The sequence below is a fragment of the Acipenser ruthenus genome, chromosome 44 (assembly GCF_902713425.1).
Source record: "Acipenser ruthenus chromosome 44, fAciRut3.2 maternal haplotype, whole genome shotgun sequence".
Taxonomy (NCBI): Eukaryota; Metazoa; Chordata; class Actinopteri; order Acipenseriformes; family Acipenseridae; genus Acipenser; species Acipenser ruthenus.
This window is the reverse complement of record NC_081232.1, coordinates 9379385-9396581: the sequence shown is the minus strand read 5'-3', so window position 1 is coordinate 9396581 and position 17197 is coordinate 9379385. Positions and strand designations below refer to the sequence as shown.

The following is a 17197-nucleotide window of genomic DNA, read 5'->3' as shown; positions in this document are numbered from 1 at the left end:
TGTTCCTCCTGGTGTCGAGCCCCTGTTCCTCCTGGTGTCGAGCCCCTGTTCCTCCTGGTGTCGAGCCCCTGTTCCTCCTGGTGTCGAGCCCCTGTTCCTCCTGGTGTCGAGCCCCTGTTCCTCCTGGTGTCGAGCCCCTGTTCCTCCTGGTGTCGAGCCCCTGTTCCTCCTGGTGTCGAGCCCCTGTTCCTCCTGGTATCGAGCCCCTGTTCCTCCTGGTATCGAGCCCCTGTTCCTCCTGGTGTCGAGCCCCTGTTCCTCCTGGTATCGAGCCCCTGTTCCTCCTGGTATCGAGCCCCTGTTCCTCCTGGTGTCGAGCCCCTGTTCCTCCTGGTGTCGAGCCCCTGTTCCTCCTGGTATCGAGCCCCTGTTCCTCCTGGTATCGAGCCCCTGTTCCTCCTGGTATCGAGCCCCTGTTCCTCCTGGTATCGAGCCCCTGTTCCTCCTGGTATCGAGCCCCTGTTCCTCCTGGTATCGAGCCCCTGTTCCTCCTGGTGTCGAGCCCCTGTTCCTCCTGGTATCGAGCCCCTGTTCCTCCTGGTGTCGAGCCCCTGTTCCTCCTGGTATCGAGCCCCTGTTCCTCCTGGTATCGAGCCCCTGTTCCTCCTGGTATCGAGCCCCTGTTCCTCCTGGTATCGAGCCCCTGTTCCTCCTGGTATCGAGCCCCTGTTCCTCCTGGTATCGAGCCCCTGTTCCTCCTGGTATCGAGCCCCTGTTCCTCCTGGTATCGAGCCCCTGTTCCTCCTGGTATCGAGCCCCTGTTCCTCCTGGTGTCGAGCCCCTGTTCCTCCTGGTATCGAGCCCCTGTTCCTCCTGGTATCGAGCCCCTGTTCCTCCTGGTATCGAGCCCCTGTTCCTCCTGGTATCGAGCCCCTGTTCCTCCTGGTGTCGAGCCCCTGTTCCTCCTGGTATCGAGCCCCTGTTCCTCCTGGTGTCGAGCCCCTGTTCCTCCTGGTATCGAGCCCCTGTTCCTCCTGGTATCGAGCCCCTGTTCCTCCTGGTATCGAGCCCCTGTTCCTCCTGGTATCGAGCCCCTGTTCCTCCTGGTGTCGAGCCCCTGTTCCTCCTGGTATCGAGCCCCTGTTCCTCCTGGTGTCGAGCCCCTGTTCCTCCTGGTATCGAGCCCCTGTTCCTCCTGGTATCGAGCCCCTGTTCCTCCTGGTGTCGAGCCCCTGTTCCTCCTGGTATCGAGCCCCTGTTCCTCCTGGTATCGAGCCCCTGTTCCTCCTGGTATCGAGCCCCTGTTCCTCCTGGTATCGAGCCCCTGTTCCTCCTGGTATCGAGCCCCTGTTCCTCCTGGTATCGAGCCCCTGTTCCTCCTGGTGTCGAGCCCCTGTTCCTCCTGGTATCGAGCCCCTGTTCCTCCTGGTATCGAGCCCCTGTTCCTCCTGGTATCGAGCCCCTGTTCCTCCTGGTGTCGAGCCCCTGTTCCTCCTGGTATCGAGCCCCTGTTCCTCCTGGTATCGAGCCCCTGTTCCTCCTGGTATCGAGCCCCTGTTCCTCCTGGTATCGAGCCCCTGTTCCTCCTGGTATCGAGCCCCTGTTCCTCCTGGTATCGAGCCCCTGTTCCTCCTGGTATCGAGCCCCTGTTCCTCCTGGTATCGAGCCCCTGTTCCTCCTGGTATCGAGCCCCTGTTCCTCCTGGTATCGAGCCCCTGTTCCTCCTGGTATCGAGCCCCTGTTCCTGTTCTTTCACCGCCTCGTGTGTAAACGTGCCCCTCACTCCACGTCGTCCGTCTCTCTTGCAGGTCGAGGATTTCTGCGAGCGACGGAATAAAGAGGTTAGAAAATTTCATTCTTTCTGTCAAGCTTCGATTTATTTATTTTTTTTGTATTCTTTGGCTTTTTATTCTTTCTCTGGTTCATTCTTTCTCTCATTTTCTCTTTCATTCATTCTTTCTCTCCTTTTTTCTTTCATTTATTCTTTCTTTCTCTCTTTCGTTCTCTTTCTCCTTTTTTCTTTCATTTATTCATTCTTTCTTTCCTTCCTTTTTTTCTCTTTCTTTCTCCTTTTTTCATTTATTCTCTCCTTTCTTTCATTCATTTTCTCTCATTTTTTTTCTTTCATTTTCTTTCTCCTTTTTTCTTTTGTTCCTTCATTCTTCCTCTCCTTTCTTCTTTCTTTCATTCATTCTTTCTTTCTCTCCTTTCATTCTTTCTCTCATTTTTTCTTTCATTCATTCATTCTCTCCTTTCTTTTTTTCTTTCATTCATTCTTTCTCTCTCTTTCTTTCTCTCCTCATGATCGCGAGACTCCTGTTTGTTCTTTTCTTCATCAGGCTGAATCCCTGCTGGCTGTCACCTTCCCCAGGAGAATTGCAGAGCTCGATGACTTCTTAAAGGTACTGTGTGTGTGTCTCTGTCTGTCTGTCTGTCTGTCTGTGTGTGTGTGTCTGTGTGTGTGTGTGTGTGTGTGTCTCTGTCTGTGTGTGTGTGTGTGTGTGTCTGTGTGTGTGTGTGTGTGTGTGTGTGTGTGTGTGTGTGTGTGTGTCTGTGTCTGTGTGTGTGTGTCTCTGTCTGTCTGTGTGTGTCTGTGTGTGTGTGTGTCTCTGTCTGTCTGTCTGTGTGTGTGTGTGTGTGTCTCTGTCTGTCTGTGTGTGTGTGTGTGTCTGTGTGTCTGTCTATCTGTCTGTGTCTCTCTCTGTGTCTCTCCTGTATCATTAACATGGCCACCGTTGTGCTGTGTCCTCCACTCCAGGAGGGGGTGCTGAATGTGCAGGACCTGGCCTCTCTCCAGGGGGAGCTGGACATTCCCATCCCTGACCCGGCCAAAGAGGAGCTGAAGAAGGAGAAGAAGAAGAAGAAGCAGGAAGAGGTGAGCAGAATGAGATCACCGGGACCAATCAGCTGCTTGTAACCGGGTAGAATGAAATCACCGGGACCAATCAGCTGCTTGTAACCGGATAGAATGAGATCACCGGGACCAATCAGCTGCTTGTAACCGGGTAGAATGAGATCACCGGGACCAATCAGCTGCTTGTAACCGGGTGGAATGAAATCACCGGGACCAATCAGCTGCTTGTAACCGGGTAGAATGAAATCACTGGGACCAATCAGCTGCTTGGAAAGGCCTCCTCTCGCTCTGGGAATTTTCCTTCTCCTCTGATACGAGGATTCTGTAATCCCGATGAATAAGGAATCGGGTTAACTTCAATTAAAATGATCTTTTCAACGTTTTTTCATTTTTTTTTCTCTAGAAAGGAGAGAAGGAGGAAAAGAAGAAAGATAAAGATGAGGAAGACGAAGGTGATTTTTGTACGACTCTCTCTCTCTCTCTCTCTCTCTCTCTCTCTCTCTCTCTCTCGCTGGACCAGCGCACTACACTACAGCTTTCTATAGACGCCACTGTGTTGGGTAGCTGCTGTAAATCTGTATGTGTGTGTCTCACTGCACCCCTCCCCCCTCCCTCTCTCTCTCTCTCCCTCCCTCCCTCCAGGCCCTCCCTGTGGCCCCATCTCCTCGAACCCGCACATCCAGTCCCTGCTTCTCCGACTGAAGCCGCAGATCCAGTCTGTGAAGGAGGCTGTCAGCTCAGTCAGTCTCTGGGTTCAGTTTCAGATCCCCCAAATCGAGGATGGGAACAACTTTGGGGTGGCAGTGCAGGTGAGGGGGGGGGGGGGGGGAGGGGGCGGGGGGAGGCGGTGACACCCCGAGATCGCATCGTTTATTAGAAGTCACGCTGTCATTGGTAGAATTGGACCACAGCGTGCTAACTATACCCTAAATGATCTTCAATGGCAATGCAGACAGACAGTGGAGCTACAATGGCAATAATGGTTCTGTATTACACCGAGGGGCAATGGTAGCACAAGTATAGGGCAGCTGCAATGGGGTGAGGCTGGTAGAATGGGACCACAGTGTGCTGACTATACCCTAAATGATCTTCAATGGCAATGCAGACAGACAGTGGAGCTACAATGGCAATAATGGTTCTGTATTACACTGAGGGGCAATGGTAGCACAAGTATAGGGCAGCTGCAATGGGGTGAGGCTGCTAGCAACAGCCAGACTTGACAATGATTAGCAATACCACTGGGTAGGAAAACCAGCCTGGTTAGGTTTTTGTATCTCAAACTTTTGTTCTGATTTTTCAAGGAGAAAGTGTTTGAACTGATGACTGCAACGCGGACCAAGATCGAAGGATTCCAGACTCAGATCTCAAAGTAGGAGAGAAAAAAAAAAAAAAACGACTTCATTAAAATCAGGGCTGGGAATCAGACTCCCGTTGCACAGCAGTGTGAGCCAAAAATACATACAAACACAACGACTTCGGTTCTAGCAAGCATATGACAAAATACGAGTCAAAAACGGAGCAGATATATCCTAAGATATAATATTATAAGAATTCAACTGATACCTGGTTATCATCACAGGGATGGGAATCAGACTCCCGTTGCACAGCAGTGTGATCCAGTCCTGATTTCACTAGGAGTTTAATAATCAGACACACCTGAGCTTGTTACCTAGACACACTGGGGGCTGATCAAGCTGGTAGTAAAACCTGGAATGGATCACACTGCTGTGCAATAGGAGTCTGATTCCCATGCCCTGTGATTTAATGCTAGTGTGTGTCTGTGTCTGTCACTGTGTGTCTGAGTGTGTGTGTGTGTCTGTGTCACTGTGTCTGTGTGTCACTGTGTGTGTGTCACTGTGTCTGTGTGTGTCTGCGTGTCTGAGTGTGTGTGTGTCTGAGTCACTGTGTCTGTGTGTGTGCATGTGTGTGTGCATGTCTGTGTGTCACTGTGTCTGTGTGTCACTGTGTCTGTGTGTGTGTCTGCGTGTCTGAGTGTGTGTGTGTGTGTGTGTGTGTGTCACTGTGTCTGTGTGTCACTGTGTCTGTGTCACTGTGTGTCTGAGTGTGTGTGTGTGTCACTGTGTGTGTCACTGTGTCTGTGTGTGTCTGCGTGTCTGAGTGTGTGTGTGTCTGAGTCAGTGTCTGTGTGTGTGCATGTGTGTGTGCATGTCTGTGTGTCACTGTGTCTGTGTGTCACTGTGTCTGTGTGTGTCTGCGTGTCTGAGTGTGTGTGTGTGTGTGTGTGTGTCACTGTGTCTGTGTGTCACTGTGTCTGTGTGTCACTGTGTCTGTCACTGTGTCTGTGTGTCACTGTGTCTGTGTGTGTGTGTCTGTGTATCTGTGTCTGAGTGTGTGTGTGTCTGTGTCACTGTGTGTCTGAGTGTGTGTGTGTGTGTGTGTGTCACTGTGTCTGTGTGTCACTGTGTGTCTGTCACTGTGTCTGTGTGTCACTGTGTGTGTGTGTGTGTGTCTGCGTGTCTGAGTGTGTGTGTGTGTGTGTGTGTGTGTGTGTGTCTCATTGATTTTGATTGTGTGATTTTGTGATTGCAGGTATTTCTCAGAGAGGGGAGATGCAGTGGCCAAGGCCTCCAAGCAGCCACATGTGGTACGAGAATGACACGGAGATCATACATACATACATAACATACATAACATACATAACATACATACACTGGTAATACACACAGCTCTGGCCAACACTTCTTTAACACCTAGAATTTTAGGATTAACACAATTAAAATTACATATTACATATATATATATATTGAGAGAGAGAACATCATTTTGATCTTTTATTTAACATCATGTAAACAAAATACAAAATGATATCGGATGCAGAACATTCGGCCCCGGCTTGTAGGTGTGTGTGTGTGTTACATTGTGTTATGTTGTGTTACATGTTGTCCCATTGTGTTGTTGCAGGGAGACTACAGGCAGCTGGTTCATGAACTGGATCAGAACCAGTACAGTGAGATCCGGTTCATGGTTCTGGAGATCCGGAACATCTACGTAAGTCAGCCTGGGCTTGAACAGATGTGTGCGTGCGTGTCTGTGTTATCAATGTGGGGACAACATTTGAGAAAATGTCCCCACAAAGAGCCAAAATATTGAGTTTGTTGTCGACTTTCACCCTGGGTGGAGTTTTGTTCAACTGGAGTTAGAAATAGTAAATTAAAATATAGTGAGAGTCAATGAGAAGTCCCTACAAATATAGGAATGCAAACGTGTGTGTGCGTCAGCGTGCGCGTCGCAGAACGCTCTCGCTCTTCTTTATTATCCTCATTCTTTCTCTGTATTTATTTTCCTGTTTTGTTTTCTAGGCCGTCCTGTACGACATCATCTGCAAGAACTTCAACAAGATCAAGAAACCCAAAGGGGACTCCAAGGCTTTGATCTACTGAGAGGGAGCAGAGACACACACAGAGACAGACACAGAGAGACACACACAGAGAGACACACAGACCGAGACACACTCACACACACACACACAGACCAATACACACACACTCACACACACACAGAGACAGACACAGAGAGACAGAGAGACACACACACCGATAGACACACACACACACACACACACACAGAGACAGACACAGAGAGACAGAGAGACACACACACACACACACAGAGACAGGCACACACAGACCGATAGACACACACACACACACACACACACACAGAGACATAGACACAGACAGACACAGAGAGACACACACACACACAGACAGGCACACACAGACCGATAGACAGACACACAAACACACACACAGACCGATAGACACACACACACACACACACAGAGACAGACACAGAGAGACACACACACACACACACAGAGACAGGCACACACAGACCGATAGACACACACACACACACACACACACAGAGACATAGACACAGAGAGACACACAGACCGATACACACACACTCACACACACACAGAGACAGACACACACAGACCGATAGACACACACACACACAGAGACATAGACACAGAGAGACACACAGACCGATACACACACACTCACACACAGACCGATAGACACACACACAGACCGATAGACACACACACACACACACAGAGACAGGCACATACAGACCGATAAGACACACACACACACACAGAGACAGGCACACACAGACCGATAGACACACACACACACACACACACACACAGAGACAGGCACACACAGACCGATAGACACACACAGACCGATAGACACACACACAGACCGATAGACACACACACACACACACACACACAGACAGGCACATACAGACCGATAAGACACACACACACACAGAGACAGGCACATAGGCCGATAGACACGCACACACACTGTATCGTACACAGTCTCAATAATAATAATAATAAAGTCAGCTGTAGTGTTTGAAAGGGTGTGACTGTGTTTTTTCTTTGTCAAGCAGTTCATTAAAAACAGTCTTCCAGACTATCAGAAGAAACTCTCAGACCTACAAACTCTGCATCCCCCTCTGTGTCTACAGAATGAACTAACCGGGCTTCACAAAGTCGAAATTAATAACGTCTCAGTCCTGGGGAGGGAAGGCTTTTGGTCACAGCTGTTGTATATAGAAGAGGCTTCTGTCTGGATTAGATTGATAACATTTCAGAATAAAAATGGAAAAGTCTCTCACTGTCTTGATGAAATGAACAGAGAAATGCCATTCAATGTTAAAATTCAGTCTGTGATTTATTTAATTATTATTAAAAAACAATGCAAACAAAGGCAAGTTAACAAATCACAAGTATTATTATTAATAATAATAATAATATTAATAATAATAATAATAATAATAATAATAATAATAATAATAATAACAGTAATGGAATCTGTTGGATCAAGTTCACAAAGCTTTTTTTTCCTTTAGTTTGTGAAGGTATCGTTTAGTTCAGTTATTTTATATATAAAAAAAAATTGTAAGAAAACTGGAATAACTGTTTGGGTGTTTTTTTTTTTTGTTTATTTAGAATGAAAATTTTTCGTATTTTATTTAATTTTTGAGTTGAGTTTCTATTCTTCCTTAGCGGGGGGAGGCGGGGGGGGGGGGGGACGTCCGTCTTCGAAGTTTATAGACTTCAGCCGACTGATAAAAACTACCATGTTAAACACAAGCATTTGAAGAACATTAGCTGTTCACACTGAACGCTAGAACTAAACATTTCTTTGCAAAAATGGGTCATTTAACAATCATTATATGAAATAAAAAAAAAAAAACTTAAATAATAATAATAATAATTTTAGCAATTCCAAATATTTGTTCACTTTTGTTCAGTTGCTGGGCCACCTCTGTATTAAAAAAAAAAAAACATGTAATAGAAACTAATTTAAAATATATTTTTATTGATTGAAAAAATGAATTTAAATCAGTTTTGGTTTGTTCCCCCAGTGTTAAACTGCTATGCCAAGTGTGACAGACGGACAGACGGACAGAGACAGGCACCCCCAGATTGTGATCCCCTTATAAGTTGTGAGTGAAAGAAGGTCCTGAGCGAGTTTCATCAAGTGACTGACGAGCGATTCCCTAGCTGTGTGGAGGACTGTGATAAAGCTTACAGTGTAAAATATGTCCATTGAACAGGGATATGTACCTCTTTGAATCAAATCAAGTATGATTCTCCAAACTAGAGATATACCCTCAAGACCACCTGGGTTTCAGTCCGGGAAAAGAGTTCTGTAAGTTCTGAAGGTCCAGTCAAAGCAACATTTTTTTTAAAAAAATACCGTTACCAAAGCTAATTCGCCGGGTCAAGGTAAAACAAAGTCTCCTTTTGAGACAGCAAGGCACAGGTTTGGAGCGGGAACAGGAAGTGACCTCGTCCCTTTGGAGTTCCGTAGAGGGGTGGGCGGCGGTCGGGGGGGGTCCTGAGGGCACGGCTGTCCTGCCTCCGCCTGTTTCAATCTCCGCAGGTGCTCCCTGGAGAAAAGGTGACCCCTAGAAACGGAGGTGCGGTCCCCGAAATGAAAGTCGCAAAGCTGGCATTCGGACCACAATGCTTCCACCTTCCCCTTCTCCTCGCTCCACAAACCCACCCTCCCCCCTTGGTTCTGGTGGGTCGGGACGGGGCTGGTCGTGAGCCTCTTCTCCCTGGCCCGGCAGTTTTGGAACCAGATCTGGACCACCTTGAGCGGGAGGCCCAGTTCGCTGGCCAGGACTTGGCACTCCTGAGCAGTGGGGGTACGGCACCGTTTGAAACAGGCCTGCATGACCAGGATCTGCTGCCGACTGAGGTGGGTCCTGGGCCTGCGTTTCTGAGCCTCGGGCTGGGCTCCTTCCTCCTCCTCCTCCTCCTCCTGTGGCGTCCTCTTCCTCGCGGAAACGTCTCTCTGGATCTGTGAGCGAGTCTGGCAAGCGGAGGGTGGAGGGGCGGGCGGCTGAAGGGAGCTCGCTTTCCGATCTCTCTCCTCCCTCTCCTCCTCAAGTTTAAACCGCAGCTGCTTTGCCGCCTCCCCAGCCTCCCGGAACGGTTCATTAATATTCCGGTTATCACCGTTGCCAGCGTTGCTGTTCCGGAGATAGTGGTGATGGTGGCGAAGGTGGCTGCCATCGCCGCTTTTCGCTGCGGCCAAAGGATGGCCAGCCAGCTTGCTAGCCGGAGAGTCCCTCCGTTCTCCTTCTCCCTCAAATTTGATCCTCTTGAGCGACACGCTCTCAAAAAAACGGGCCTCTCCGCGATCCCCCTCCTCAACCGGGGGAGCCGGTGTGCGACCCAGCAGGACTCCGACGGCCTCTTTCCCGGCTCTCTCCGGGCTGGGCGGCTCGACTAAGGGGGCAGGGGGCCAGGTGAACCGGATCAATGGCTTCCCCACGGCGGCCAGAGTCCCGTCGCTGAAGAAGCGGACCTCCCCTTTCCTCTCGCGGGCCCGCATGTTCTGGAACCAGATCTGCACCACTCTCTTCTCCAGGCCGACCCAGCGGGCGATTCGCTCGAAGTCTCTCTTGATGGGGTTGGCGTCCCGGAAGTAGCAGCCGTACAGGAAGTCCAGCTGTTCGGGGTGGATGGTGGTGCGAGAGCGCCGGCCGTCTCTGAGGAGCGGGGGTGACTCCTCGTCGCTTTCGGGGTCCGCGAGGACGCTGGGGAGAGGATTCGGGGGCTCCAAAACTTCTCCGCTCCCCGTTTCCCGCAGGTCGTCCTTTTCGCTGCCTCCTCTTTCCACTTCTCCTTTCTCCTTCTCTCCCCTTCTCTTTCGGCCGGCCGTGGGTACTGTCATATCCACGGCAGCCTCATTGTCTCCCAGCTGCGTCGTCTGGGTGAGGAGGGGAGAGGAGGAGCGGGAGGAGGAGGAGGAGGAGTGGGAGGGGAGGGAGAGAGAAGAGATTCTGCCCACGGTTGGGGTGCTGTGCAGCCACCCAGAGGTTGGGTTTCTTGCCCTGGGGGGCCCCTGGATCACGTAGGGGTTCTGGTAGCGATTGAGGATGGGGCTCACCGCCGGTTTGAGGCCCAGGCAGGGGTGCGGGGAGAGATTGAGGGGCGGGGTAAGGCCACCGGCTTCCAACGGGGACTCAGAAATTCTCCGACTGTCAGATATCTCGTTTTTCACTTCGCCGCTCCCTCCTTCCTCCTCCCTCCCCTCCTCTTTACTTCTCTTTAACCCCTTCTGCTCTCCTCCCGTTTCTTTTTCCACTCCCTCCATCTCCTCCCTCCCTCTCTTAGCCCCTCTCCCTCCCTCTATCCCTTCTTCAATCTCCCCTTCCCCTCGCTCATCCCCTTCTTTCTCAGCACTGGTGTCAGCGGTGGGATCTTCCTCATCTCCCATAGAAAACTCTTTAGCACTAGCAGGACCAGTCAGCCCATTCCTACCACTTACACTATAACCATTAATACTACCAGCACAGCAACCCCCGTTATTAACAGCAGCTGCCCCTCCTCCTTCCCCTAAATCTCGGGCCCCCTTCTCCTCCCCCCCCAGTCTCTCCGCCTCTCTCAAGCCCCCCTCTCCCTTCTCATCCGCGCAGCTTGCCGATGCTCTGTTCGCGCTGTGGTTCCGGCCCCTGGCCCGATCCAGCCAGGTTCGGACCCTCGCTGGGGGCAGGGCCACTAGCTTGGCCAGGGCCTCACAGTCCTCCACCCTGCCGGGCCCCCGGGCCCCAGGTTCCCTCTCCGACTCCACGAAAGCGCGGAGAACTTCGGACTGGAACTCGTTAAGCCCCTCCCCTGTCTCGTTAAGCCCCACCCCTTCCTCCTCCTTCCCGGTCTCCTTTTGATCTGTCTGTTGGTTTTGCTGTTTTCTCTCTTCTTCCTCCTCCTCTCCACTCTCTTCGTGTCGGTCGTTCCGAACCCCAATTTCTCCCTCCTCTTGCACCCGTTCTCTCGCCTCGCGTTCTCTGAATTCGGCACCCTCTCCGTTTGGGGCCCCCTCATTCTCTTCTCCTCTTCCTCTCTCCCTCAACTCGTTTTGTGCCTCCTCTTCCTGCTCTTGTCCTTCAGCCTTCGTCAGCAGCGAAGTCCCGTTGGCTGAAGGTTTGCCTCGCATTTCTCCGGCTCCTCCTCCTCGCGAGTCCGTGCTCCCTCGCTCCCCCATCGGTCCGTGAAGCGCGTTTAAGAGACGGGGCGCCGAGGCGGGCTGGAAGTTCAGCCCCAGCAGAGAGAGAGGATTCTGGGGCAACACTCCCCCTCCCGCCCCTCCCAAATCGACCCCTTCTCCGGATTGATTCAAACCGTTCAGCATCGGGGCAAAGAGAGAGACCGTCTGGGGCAGGAGGCAGGAGAGGGGGAGGGGGAGGGGGAGGGGGGACGATGCTGTTTGGGGACAGGAGAGGGGGTAGAGGAAGGCCGTTACTGGTTCCGGCGGCCTGCTGGCATTCAAACTGGTTTCCGTTGAGTCTTTTGGAGGCGGGTCGCTACCGTGAGCTTTGGGTCCATCATCATCATCACTATTATTATTAAGACCACTAGAAATTGTATTAGCAGCAGTAGTGGTGGTATTATTATTATTATTATTATTATTATTATTATTATTAGCAGTAGTAGTAGTGGTGGTAGAATTAGCCGCTCTCACTCGGCTCAAATGCAGGACGGACCGCGTGTGTATGTCAAAGGTCAAGCTCTGACTGTACGCCACGCTGCAGGTCACGCACTTGTAGGGTTTTTTGTCCGGGGTGGCTGGAGAACAGGCGCTGCCGTTACCAGCGTTCCAACCGGACCCCCTGCTCATCGGCTGCAGGTGAGACACGGGCTTGCACTTGTGAGGCCGCTGGGGGTCCTGGAAACTGTCCAGAGCTGGGGGCTGGGCGGCGCCTTCACAGGACCCCGAGAGAGGGCCGAGGGGGTCCGGGTCCGAACCGGAGCCTCCTTCGTCGTGGCTCCGGAGTGTGGGGTCCGGGTCCGGTTGGAAGTCGTGGATTGTCATGCCACTGCCTCCCACCCTGGCTGGCTGAGTGGAGAGAGTCGGCTTCACTGGTTGAGCCAGGGCGAGGGGAGAGGGCTCCCCCCGTTTGGACTGGGTTGGAGGGGGATTGGGGGGGACCGGCGCCGGTAGGTGACGGGTCGGCATCTTCGTTTGGTTTCTGGATTCTGTTGGAAGGAAAATTTTGGCAAGAGAGGTCTGGTAAAGCATAAGGAAGCATTGTAAAGCACAGAGAGGTCTGGTAAAGCATAGGGAGGCATTGTAAAGCACAGAGAGGTCTGGTAAAGCATAGGGAAGCATTGTAAAGCACAGAGAGGTCTGGTAAAGCATAGGGAAGCATTGTAAAGCACAGAGAGGTGTGGTAAAGCATAGGGAGGCATTGTAAAGCACAGAGAGGTCTGGTAAAGCATAGGGAAGAATTGTAAAGCACAGAGAGGTCTGGTAAAGCATAGGGAAGCATTGTAAAGCACAGAGAGGTCTGGTAAAGCGTAGGGAAGCATTGTAAAGCACAGAGAGGTCTGGTAAAGCATAAGGAAGCATTGTAAAGCACAGAGAGGTCTGGTAAAGCATAGGGAGGCATTGTAAAGCACAGAGAGGTCTGGTAAAGCATAAGGAAGCATTGTAAAGCACAGAGAGGTCTGGTAAAGCATAGGGAAGCATTGTAAAGCACAGAGAGGTCTGGTAAAGCATAGGGAAGCATTGTAAAGCACAGAGAGGTCTGGTAAAGCATAGGGAAGCATTGTAAAGCACAGAGAGGTCTGGTAAAGCATAGGGAAGCATTGTAAAGCACAGAGAGGTCTGGTAAAGCATAGGGAAGCATTGTAAAGCACAGAGAGGTGTGGTAAAGCATAGGGAAGCATTGTAAAGCACAGAGAGGTCTGGTAAAGCATAGGGAAGCATTGTAAAGCACAGAGAGGTCTGGTAAAGCATAGGGAAGCATTGTAAAGCACAGAGAGGTCTGGTAAAGCATAGGGAAGCATTGTAAAGCACAGAGAGGTCTGGTAAAGCATAGGGAAGCATTGTAAAGCACAGAGAGGTCTGGTGAAGCATAGGGAAGCATTGTAAAGCACAGAGAGGTCTGGTAAAGCATAGGGAAGCATTGTAAAGCACAGAGAGGTCTGGTAAAGCATAGGGAAGCATTGTAAAGCACAGAGAGGTCTGGTAAAGCATAGGGAAGCATTGTAAAGCACAGAGAGATGTGGTAAAGCATAGGGAAGCATTGTGAAGCTACCTGTGTGTGATTCTGTGATGTCACTGTTGTACGAAGCAGCGAGTGTGCGACGCACGGTTCGAGTGGAGATCTGAGCGTCGACTTTCACAGCCTGGAACAAACGAGAAAGAAAGAAAATAAATAAATAAATCGACCCCGTCTCTCATATCAGTTAATATGTCCAGTCGACCCAGTTTTTTTGGGGGAGGGCGGTGAGTCACTCACAGCTTGTAGCAGCCTCTCAAGGCAGGACGGCACCACGCTGTGCCCGTTCCTCAGGTGCTCCGTTAGCCCCTCCTCCTCCCGCAGCTCCGCCTGGCACAGCGGGCACAGCCACGCCCCCTGCACGGCATGCTGGGAGCCCAGGTGCTCCCGGACGCGCTCCACACTGGGGCTGGAGTAACTACAGAGCCGACAACAGAACTGAAACAACGAGAGAGGAGGGGAGGAGAGAGGAGGAGAGAGGAGGGGAGGGGAGAGGAGGAGAGGAGAGAGGAGGGGAGGGGAGAGAGGAGGGGAGGGGAGAGAGGAGGAGAGGAGAGAGGAGGAGAGAGGAGAGAGGGGAGAGGACAGAGGGGGGAGAGAGGAGGGGAGAGGAGAGGAGGAGAGGAGAGAGGAGGGGAGAGGAGGGGAAGGGAGGGGAGAGAGGAGGTGAGGGGAGGACAGAGGGGAGAGAGGAGGGGAGGGGAGAGGAGGAGAGGAGAGGGGAGGGGAGGGGAGAGGATTGGAGGAGGAGAGAGGAGGGGAGAGGAGGAGGATGAGAGGCAGAGAGGACAGGAGGGGAGAGGAGAGAGGAGGGGAGGAGAGAGGAGAGGAGGTGAGGGGAGGACAGAGGGGGAGAGAGGAGGGGAGGGGAGAGGAGGAGAAGAGAGGAGAGGGGAGGGGAGAGGATTGGAGGAGGAGAGAGGAGGGGAGGGAGGAGGATGAGAGGAGGAGAGGACAGGAGGGGAGAGGAGAGAGGAGGGGAGGAGAGAGGAGAGGAGGTGAGGGGAGGACAGAGGGGGAGAGAGGAGGGGAGGACAGAGGGGGAGAGAGGAGGGGAGGGGAGAGGGGAGGGGAGAGGATTGGAGGAGGAGAGAGGAGGGGAGGGAGGAGGATGAGAGGAGGAGAGGAGAGGACAGGAGGGGAGAGGAGAGAGGAGGGGGGGAGAGAGGAGGGGAGAGGGGAGAGGTAGGAGAGGAGGAGAGGGATGGGAGAGGAGGGAGGAGAGGAGAGGGGAGAGAGAGAGGAGAGGGGAGGGGAGAGGACAGGAGGGGAGAGGAGAGAGGAGGGGGGGAGAGAGGAGGGGAGAGAGAGGGGAGAGGTAGGAGAGGAGGAGAGGGATGGGAGAGGAGGGAGGAGAGAGAGAGGAGGGGAGAGAGAGGGGAGAGGTAGGAGAGGAGGAGAGGGATGGGAGAGGTAGGAGAGGAGAGGGAAGGGAGAGGAGGAAGAGGAGAGAGGGTCAGACTGAAGTTAGGACTGGGAGTGTTTATCAATGTCGAGAAACGATAAGATAAACAATTAACAAAGAGAGAGACACACAAACACACACACACACACACACACACACAGACAGATACAGAAACACTGACAGACACACAATAATGGGATGGAAATCAGGCTCCCGTTGCACAGCAGTGTGATCCAAAAATACATACAAACAACGACTTCGGTTCTAGCAAGTATATGACAAAATACGAGTCAAAAACGGAGAATAGTGTCAGTGATAGTTACATCAGGATACGACTAAATACAATTATATCCTAAGATATAATTTATTATAATTTAAGATATAATACTATAAGAATTCAACTGATACCTGGTTATCATCACAGGGATGGGAATCAGACTCCCGTTGCACAGCAGTGTGATCCAGTCCTGGTTTCACTAGGAGTTTAATAATCAGACACACCTGAGCTTGTTAGCTAGACACACTGGGGGCTGATCAAGCTGGTAGTAAAACCTGGAATGGGTGACACTGCTGTGCAATAGGAGTCTGATTCCCATCCCTGGATTGTGATATTAAACCCACAGGAAAGCGGTCATTAAACGCAGTGCGGGATAATAATAATAATAATAATAATAATAATAATAATAATAATAATAATAATAATAATAATAACAACCCCAAATACCTTAAAGTCATAACCGATATATTAATAATACCACATAAATGTATTTCTACAGGAAACACACGAAGTACATGATTTGTGTACGGTTAGAACATATTTATGCTTGTTAAACTACAACATTCGGATAATAATAATAATAATAATAATAATAATAATAATAATAATAATAATAGCCGGCAACAAAATCCGCGTGAGCGAGATCGTGGCCCGATCCGCGGTCTGTATTAGAAAGCCGAGCCCGAATGCGGGCGAGGTCAGCCGGCAGGAGAGCGGCTCTGTGATCCTTACGCGGGTGCAAACCACACAACGCGGGCCTAGTTCCCCCACCCCAGTAAAAAAAAAAAAAAGTTTCAGAAATTAAATATTTAGTTTGTTTTCCACAGGAATAAACCGTCAGATAATTTGGGAGATAAGCGTCCCCAAAAAAAAAGGCCCACTTCCCGTGCCGTGTTTAAACTCGATATATATAGATACATTTTTTAATTCGTCTTTGTAATTCGAGTCACGGACGGCAGACTGACCGCAAAAAATAAAATTATAAATAAATAATAAAAGTTCGGATTATGGAATTGCATCGCATTGACACAAAACGCTTAACAGTTTCTGCACCAAACGAACAAAAACGCTACAGGCGTGGACGGGAGAAGAAAGAAAGACCTCAAAAAAAAGACAGCAAATTAAATTTAAACTCCTTCTTAATTACCTGTAGTGTGCCGGTGTCGTGCATATCCATGCTACGCTATTTAAAATCAACAGCAACAACACACAGAAAAAATTAAAATTTAAAAACACACCGCTAACTTTTCTCGTAGTAAACAGACCGCAGCGCCCCCTGGCGGATCGCCTTGACAACGCGCTCCTCTCTTTGTCCCCGCCCCCTCCTCCTGTCTTTTTATTTTATGACCAATAGAAACGCCGCACAGCCCTCCGCGTAATACCCGGGTTTTCCCGGGAGGTTCCCGGGATAATTCCACTGTGAAATTGGTAGATAGATAGATAGATAAATCTATTATTATTATTATTATTATTATTATTATTATTATTATTATTATTATTATTATTATTATTATTATTATTATTATTATTATTATTATTATTATTATTATTATTATTATTATTATTATTATTATTGTGGGCAGCAGTGTGGAGTAGTGGTTAGGGCTCTGGACTCTTGACCAGAGGGTCGTGGGTTCAATCCCAGGTGGGGGGGACACTGCTGCTGTACCCTTGAGCAAGGTACTTTACCTAGATTGCTCCAGTAAAAACCCAACTGTATAAATGGGGAATTGTATGTAAAAATAATGTGATCTCTTGTAACAATTGTAAGTCGCCTTGGATAAGGGCGTCTGCTAAGAAATTAATAATAATAATTATTATTATTATTATTATTATTATTATTATTATTATTATTATTTCTTAGCAGATACCCTTACCCAGGGCGATTTGATATCGGTGCAGTTCAAGAGCAGATAACAGTGTTGATACTTGCATCAGGGTTAGATGCGAGTGCAGGTGAAATACACAATACTACAGATTGGGTTCAGTGCAGGATTAAACACAGTAAAACAGGGAGCAGCTAAGTGCAAAGGCAGAATGCTATATAGCCCAGAAGGGAAGAGTTTGTTGTCTGAAGAGGCGCCTGAAGGTGGTCAGGGACTGGGCAGTCCTGGCATATATATATATATATATATATATATATATATATATATAT

General features: G+C 50.0%; 2 protein-coding genes across 2 annotated transcripts in view; one reads left to right on the top strand and one right to left on the bottom strand.

Moving 5' to 3' along the window:
* LOC131709655 (proteasome activator complex subunit 1-like) overlaps positions 1 to 7065 on the top strand; it is a 10006-nt gene extending 2941 nt beyond the window's left edge. Inside the window, exons 2-10 of the mRNA XM_059012219.1 lie at positions 1749 to 1781; positions 2280 to 2342; positions 2699 to 2815; positions 3198 to 3246; positions 3437 to 3603; positions 4096 to 4163; positions 5345 to 5399; positions 5717 to 5803; positions 6115 to 7065. Of these exons, the coding sequence (XP_058868202.1) occupies positions 1749 to 1781; positions 2280 to 2342; positions 2699 to 2815; positions 3198 to 3246; positions 3437 to 3603; positions 4096 to 4163; positions 5345 to 5399; positions 5717 to 5803; positions 6115 to 6195 (720 nt within the window). The 3' untranslated portion in view covers positions 6196 to 7065. The remainder of the gene's footprint in view (positions 1 to 1748; positions 1782 to 2279; positions 2343 to 2698; positions 2816 to 3197; positions 3247 to 3436; positions 3604 to 4095; positions 4164 to 5344; positions 5400 to 5716; positions 5804 to 6114) is intronic.
* Positions 7066 to 7483: 418 nt separating this feature from the next.
* On the bottom strand, positions 7484 to 16363 carry LOC131709654 (zinc finger homeobox protein 2-like). Its single transcript, XM_059012218.1, has 4 exons — positions 16190 to 16363; positions 13601 to 13798; positions 13397 to 13487; positions 7484 to 12332 (listed from the first exon to the last, which is right to left on the bottom strand). Exons 1-4 carry the CDS (start codon positions 16217 to 16219, stop codon positions 8566 to 8568), a joined length of 4086 nt encoding a protein of 1361 aa, XP_058868201.1. The 5' UTR covers positions 16220 to 16363; the 3' UTR covers positions 7484 to 8565.
* Between the last annotated feature and the right edge of the window lie 834 nt (positions 16364 to 17197).